The 6,978-nt window shown below is 42.0% G+C and overlaps 1 protein-coding gene across 2 annotated transcripts; it reads left to right on the top strand.

Moving 5' to 3' along the window:
• The first annotated feature begins 250 nt into the window (after positions 1 to 250).
• Positions 251 to 5,744, top strand: otx2b (orthodenticle homeobox 2b). 2 transcript variants are annotated; one of them, XM_046413009.1, is made up of 4 exons: positions 251 to 516; positions 2,747 to 2,954; positions 3,435 to 3,586; positions 4,164 to 5,744. In XM_046413009.1, the coding sequence occupies exons 2-4, from the start codon at positions 2,858 to 2,860 to the stop codon at positions 4,785 to 4,787; spliced, it is 873 nt and encodes a 290-aa protein (XP_046268965.1). In that variant the 5' UTR covers positions 251 to 516; positions 2,747 to 2,857; the 3' UTR covers positions 4,788 to 5,744. The 2 variants fall into 2 exon arrangements, with proteins under 2 accessions (XP_046268965.1, XP_046268964.1); XM_046413008.1 differs by lacking the exon at positions 251 to 516 and having other exon boundaries at positions 2,648 to 2,954.
• Positions 5,745 to 6,978: the final 1,234 nt, after the last annotated feature.

Genomic DNA, 6,978 nt, shown 5'->3' with positions numbered 1-6,978 from the left:
ATTTATTATCAATGTCCCCTCTCCGCGGTGGGATGGGGATGTTGTCAGTCGCCCTCTCGCTGCCATTGGCTGAGGACTGTGCGTCAAAAAAAGTAGCTGGAGACATTTGTTTCCCAGAAAAAGAAAAAAAAAACCCTCATCCTCCCCACCGGTGTGAGAGACGGAGACAGAGACAGACCTCAGCTCAGTCCTGCGCCTCCCATTGGCTGGCAGTTTGTACAAAATCCAACTCAAACCACTTCACTCACAACACACCAACAAATCCTAAAGGCGTACATGCAGCCTCCTCCATCACTCCGCCGCTGTCGCACCGCTTCTAAACCCGATGCAGGCGCTCAACGTTTAACTTTAATCCGCACTGTTGTTCTGCCTCTGAAGACGGCTGCTCCTGCTCCTGCTTACGGTTGCTTTTCTGGTTTTTTTATCCGCCAGGACGTCGTTCATCTGCGCTGACTTTTCTTATTTCTCCTGGAGGCAACCAAGCAGACAAAGAACTTTACAGTCGTCGATACCAGAGTAAGTTTTACTTTCATTATTATTATTATTATTATTGTCATTACTATAATCATTATTAGCATCATTATTATAAGGTTACTGTTGTTTTTTTATGAGGCCACTATAGGCTCAATAACGAAATACGGAATCGCGGCAGATTCAAGGAATTAAAAACAAGAAATCACACCTGTTATAAAATGGATAAATGGATATAAAATCATTTTCAGCAACAGAGGGAATACAAGGTCTCAACAGAGGCACTTGTGCCAAAAGAAAACCCACGAAGACACTGAAAGAAATGCCAGTGAGAAGGCTTCGGGCTGACCAAACTGCAGATGACGGCTCTTTAACTCACTCTGTTATTTGTTTAAACAGCGCAAAGAGACAGCGAGTGTGTGTTTGCTCACCAAACCATTTTAGTTTAACGTCAACCTTAACGGCGTAAATGATGTATGAGTGCAAAGTGATGAGCCGGTAATTAGAGCAGCAAAGTGATGGAGTTACATTATGACAGTCCCCGCTAATGGAAACAAAGAGCGACTCAAAGCTGAACTAAAGCTTTCTAATGGAACAAGTGTCTCATTCCACAACAGTAAGATTCCTGCGTGTCACATTTTCACAAATCTGAAGGCAGTAACAGCTGCAGAGAGCACCGAGTCCACATCCACTGAGTGAAGTTTCTACTCGCAACGAAAGCCTAATTTGTTTCACGCTGCACACACACACACACACACACACACACACGTCCTCAACCCAAGTCTCTGATGAAATAATGCAACAAAAATGGATAATTGTGGAGGTGTGAGGCTGAAAGCTGCGCCGAAAAACAACGAATATGTATGGGCCTGCTATCGAAAAATGTGTCGGGGCCTTTTCTCTCTGCTCAGCCTCCTGGGAGCACAACAACACATATTCACATCTATTCACGTGGATTTATGCGTCCAAACTAGGAGTGTGGCTCGATTAAATGAATGTTTCGAACAATTTAATTCCTCCTCTAAAGTCTCGCTTTTTTGCTTCCAAAAGTGCTGCTTCACTTAAAAAAAATAAAATAAAATAAAATCAACAATTTAAAATGCAGCAGGAATAATTTAAGACCTAAGCTGAGTTGCAGCCTGCCTTTAAGAAGCCTGAAGTAGTCCGGACTGTACTGATACCAGACCGCAGCTCCACTTCGATCCCACTCGGATTACCTCGTTAACTCACCAACAGAAAAACATTTATCATAATTAATTCTCGGACGGGGTGAGTCTTATTGAGCGGGTGTGTGTGTGTGTGTGTGTGTGCAACTGGTACACGGGTCTGTTTTAAGTGTGACAGATTGGGATGAGGGGGTTAAAACCGTTGGATATTGAAAAAAAAAATGCAACTAATCAAGACGCGCAGTGGGGATGACGGCTGAGGGTCAGTGGAGTTGAAGTGACAGCAATCACACATTTCCCAGTCACCATCCCACAGCACGTGTTTCTGTTAAAAGAGCTGTAACATTAAAGTGCTCCAAATGTCTTTAAATATTTTTTTTAAAAAAGGAATTAAAGCTTTTTTTTGCCATCAATAATCTCGTATTTAAAATGAAAAAAAAAACTGAGCCATTTTCACTCTAAATTTCTTTGAAAATTATTGTCAGTGTTGTAAGAAAATATTCAACACATCTGAACCACAGAGCAAATTAATAAAAAAATGTTGATAGTTTTAAATTTGGAAAGATCTCTTTGAAAAGATTACGTATGCTGACTCCACGAGCTTTACCAGCATAAATTCAACTTCTTCTTTCACATCGATTTTCTGCTTATATTTAGAAACGAACATAAAATTTAGGGCAGGAGCATAAAATAAAGCCAAAGACACTGGAACAAAGCGAAAACTGAGTAAAATGGTGGCTGTTTAATTTTAGCTGTGTGTTTTGTTTTTTAAAAAACACTTAATAGCTTGGCCGGTTCAACGTTGCTGTATTTTATTTGATTGTTCTTCCTATATAAGAGCCTGAACCTTTGACTGGACAGCCAAGTGACTTGTTGCAGCTGCAGTGCAGGTGAACTGCTTTTCTCTTCGCGGGAGGAGGAGTTGGGGGTTGTTGCAGAGATTAGGACAGCTGGACATGTGCTTGGTGCTTTTTCTGAGGAACGCTGTGCTTTTTGGAGAGGCTTTATTTGGCGACAGCGCCAGGCAAATGCACAAAATGATTTTAAAAAAATCTCTTCACACGCTGCATCTTCACCGGTGTCTTATTCTCCTGTCGTTTTTGGAACAGGTGCTCGGTATAAGACGGACCACACGGCGAACAGAGGACACCAAGTGCACCTCGGGAGCTCCATCAGTTTTCAAAATTTTCTCCAACTTCAGCCCTCAAACAAACATTAGCATGATGTCGTATCTAAAGCAACCACCTTACACAGTCAATGGCCTCAGCTTAACTACTTCCGGAATGGATCTTTTGCATCCATCAGTGGGCTATCCAGGTGGGTCTAAACTTTTCACATAGTAAATAAGGAGTAAAGAAAGAACAAGTGATGGTGTAGGCCTGCAAACAGAATGGACTGTGCAGTGTGCAATCAGGACCTTTTGTAAAACTTCTAAATCTAATAATGACTTCTAAATTTAGTTGATATAATACAGACGACTAAAGACTGTCAATATATTAACAGATCACGAAATCCTGTACGTAACTAAAGTTTTGAATGAATTATTGTCAAGTTTTATTTTTTTTCTCAAACTGCATTACTGTATTTGGCACATTAGGCTAACGCGCTAGAATTTGCCGCTGGCGTCTAAATCTCACAGGACTCGTGCGTATTTACGCAAACAATAAAATATATATTCCTTGTTACACATATGCCTTTGATAACTTTTTGGTCTTTTTACTCGTGTGTATTTCTGTTCTTAGATGAAAACATGAGTAACATTCATTTAATTAATTTACATTTAATTTCTACTACCAGCAACGCCGCGGAAGCAGAGGAGAGAGAGGACTACTTTTACGCGCGCGCAGCTCGACGTTTTGGAGGCGTTGTTCGCCAAAACTCGATACCCGGACATATTCATGCGCGAAGAGGTGGCGCTGAAAATCAATCTACCTGAGTCCCGAGTGCAGGTGAGTTAACCAGAGGCTGATCGATGTGGATCAAATTTATGGTCTGAAAACAAAACTTGGCTGTTATTTATGGGACAGCAAAGCAAAAGTGCCAGTTTATGGCTGACAGTTGTTAACACATCTGAATGATTGAACAGTTATTGTGTAACAATGCGGAAAAATAGTTCGAATGAAAATGTTATTTAATGTATGTATATATGTATTCTTTATATCTGCGCTGCTAGAAACACTCGTCTTAACCCGTGGCTGACAGTATATCTGAAGCTTAGCATTTTGTCCGCCTTAAATCAAGTGGAAAACTTATGGCAGTGGGGTGAGATAATTCCACTTAAGGACAGATTCCTGTTTCGAGAATCTGACCAATGAAATGAGACCGATCAGTCCACTCGTCCCAAAAACTTGGTTTGAGGAAAAAAGTCTCTGGGTTTGGATTAAAAGCGAATGAACCCGTCTTTTCTTTATTTCCCTCATAAAATAATACAACTTAGTGTGAATAATTTTACGCTCTGCTGGGTTATATTTTCACTTTAGTTAAAGAAGTGAGTGAGTAACGTGTACCAATATGTGACTCCTCCAGGTCTGGTTTAAGAACCGGCGGGCAAAGTGTCGCCAGCAGCAGCAGCAGCAGCAGAACGGGGGCCAGAACAAGGTGCGACCTGCCAAAAAGAAAAGTTCCCCAACCAGAGAAGTGAGCTCAGAGAGCGGGGCTAGCGGCCAGTTCACGCCCCCCACCAGCACCACCACAGTCCCAGCCATCTCAACCAGCACCGCCCCAGTGTCCATCTGGAGCCCGGCGTCCATCTCTCCGCTCTCAGACCCCCTGTCTACCTCCTCCTCCTGCATGCAGAGGTCCTATCCCATGACATACACCCAGGCCTCGAGCTACAGCCAGGGCTACGCCGGCTCGACGTCCTACTTCGGCGGCATGGACTGCGGCTCTTACCTCGCCCCCATGCACCATCAGTTGTCAGGCCCTGGCTCAACTCTCAGTCCGATGAGCACAAACGCGGTCACAAGCCATCTGAACCAGTCCCCGGCGTCCCTCTCCACCCAGGGCTACGGGACGTCCGGCCTGGGCTTCAACTCCACAGCAGACTGCTTGGATTATAAGGACCAAGCCGCGTCGTGGAAGCTGAACTTCAATGCCGATTGCTTGGATTACAAGGATCAAACATCCTCGTGGAAATTCCAGGTCCTGTGAACAGATCAATCATGTGTTTGAAAAAAAAAAAGTGCACAAACAATGACGATCACATCAGACACAGCGCTGCCATCCCTCAATAAAACACATCGGACTCGGCGGGGCAGGGCTCTCAGGGGGCTCGGGGTTTCTTTTTCTTTGGTCCTCGTAGAGGAGAGGTTTAATTTATTTTAGCGCTGGGAAAAAGAGATTTTTGTTTTGCTCCGTTCATTGACAGGTTGTAGCCCCTTATCCATGTGTGTCAGTTGTGCCTCTGTGCGTAAAAAACACCTGTTGAGGACAACACAGAGCGGACTCTGAAAGAAACGTACGCTCCAGCCACGGAACTAACGTTTATCCAAGAACAAAACTCTCAAGTTCACTCTTCCGGTGAAGTGCTCGGTAATGGACAGACCTCCTTTAAACTTCTCACACAACTTTGCCGACCTGCCGGCAGAGAGACGATGAGGATGGTGTGTGGACATGGATGCACTACTTTATTTAAGAAAAAAAAAGTGTTTATAAGGAATCAATATGTAGTTTCTAAGAGACAATCAGTGTGTGTCTTATATAAATGGTACATATGTGTTTTTTTTATCTGTGCTAGCCTTCGAAACTGTGATCTGTTGTATTGTATGCAATTTGTGAGCCCCCCTCGCATCAGACTCTCTGCTGTGATTTTAATAGATTTCTAACTTTTTTGGAACAACCGAAAGATGCTAATAGTTAAATTTCCGGCATCACAAAGAGAGACGAGACTTTTCAAACACACGGTAGTATTAATCAAGGGTTAGTCCCCACTGGAAATGACTCTCGGCTGCTGAGAGCTCCACACTTGCTCCCCTCCATTGATCTCAACACGGTGATTGTGGATCCTTTACTGGCTCCAAAGATGGTGTGACCTCACCGCCGAAAAGACATGAATAAAGGTCATGTGAGCTTACTCTTTCATCAAGAAACGATCTCTGTGTGTGTGTGTGTGCGTGTGTGTGTGTGTGTGTGTGGGTGGGGAATGGAGGGGTGGTGAACACAGTGAAAAACAGGTGATGTGTGCAAAACTGATCGTGTTTGTTTGTTTGTTGTTTTTTTTTTCAGATGGTGCGGGGAATATTTTTAAACACAAGCTTTGAAAATAATTTCCTAGAGGAAATTTAATTAAAGAATATTTTTGGTCTTTTGCCAACCTAAATTAGAGTGAAGTTTAAAAAAACGATAATTGCTCAGATTTTTATTTATTGGACTAATTTTAAAAAAAAAAATCAGACTCAATATTTGGATGAAAAAAAATAGAAAAAAAATACACTGATTTTCAAAAAGTGGTGATAATTGATGATAATCTGAGTTTGATACTTTTCAGTGGTTACAGATTTCTCATCCATTTATTTAGGCCTTCTGTTACACAGTGTTAAATCACATTCTTTTGATTCTCACAGTAGTTCAAATACATTTTTTTTTTAAATCTGTTAAAGATCTGCTAATGAAAAATAGTCGAATTAGACGAATGCAGTTCTACAAAAAATGTACACGGGGTCATAGTTTATCCTGGCTCTGCTCAGGTGGCGGAATTAACGGGACTTTTTCTTTTTATTTCTCCCTAGTAGTTCAATTCAGATAGTCTCAACAAAGAGAATGTGCGGTTTGAGAAAGCAGTGTTAAATCCCGGCCTCCAAGAGATGTTAATCCCAATATTTTACCGGTGGGGGTTTCTCTGGGGCGCAGGGGCAGCAGTGGTCCCATTCAAAGCCCGCCACATGGGCTTACAAGCCTGATCCCCCAATGCGCGCTCTAATACGAAGCCTAATATTTCACCTAACGAGAAATGCTGTGTGGTGTTGCATTACTCTGTTGAGAAAGTGCACTAATTGGCTTTAATTGTATGCTATGTGTTGGTCCTTAAATGAAGGAGAAACACTACAATCCAAATCCACAGGAATATTAAAATAAAGTAAATCGTTAGTGATTATGTTTTTTTGTTTTGTTTTGTTTTGTTGTTTTTTTTCGGTTTTTTTAAAACTTGGCGGTGCAGGTGATAATTTCTCTGTAAATGATGATGTTGGGCCGTGAATAGAGAAAATCATCAAGGGGATAAACCTGCAGAAGCTCAGCACTAAAACCTACAAGTTTACTCTTTAAAGCAACATTGTGCTTTTATTTTGAACTCAAGAAAAACTCAGCGTAATATTCTAGCTGAATCATCTGGGACATCGAGAGT

Source organism: Scatophagus argus, chromosome 15 (assembly GCF_020382885.2).
Source record: "Scatophagus argus isolate fScaArg1 chromosome 15, fScaArg1.pri, whole genome shotgun sequence".
In the NCBI taxonomy this organism is placed as follows: Eukaryota; Metazoa; Chordata; class Actinopteri; family Scatophagidae; genus Scatophagus; species Scatophagus argus.
Note: the sequence above shows the minus strand (reverse complement) of the source record. Positions and strands in the feature narration are given on the sequence as shown.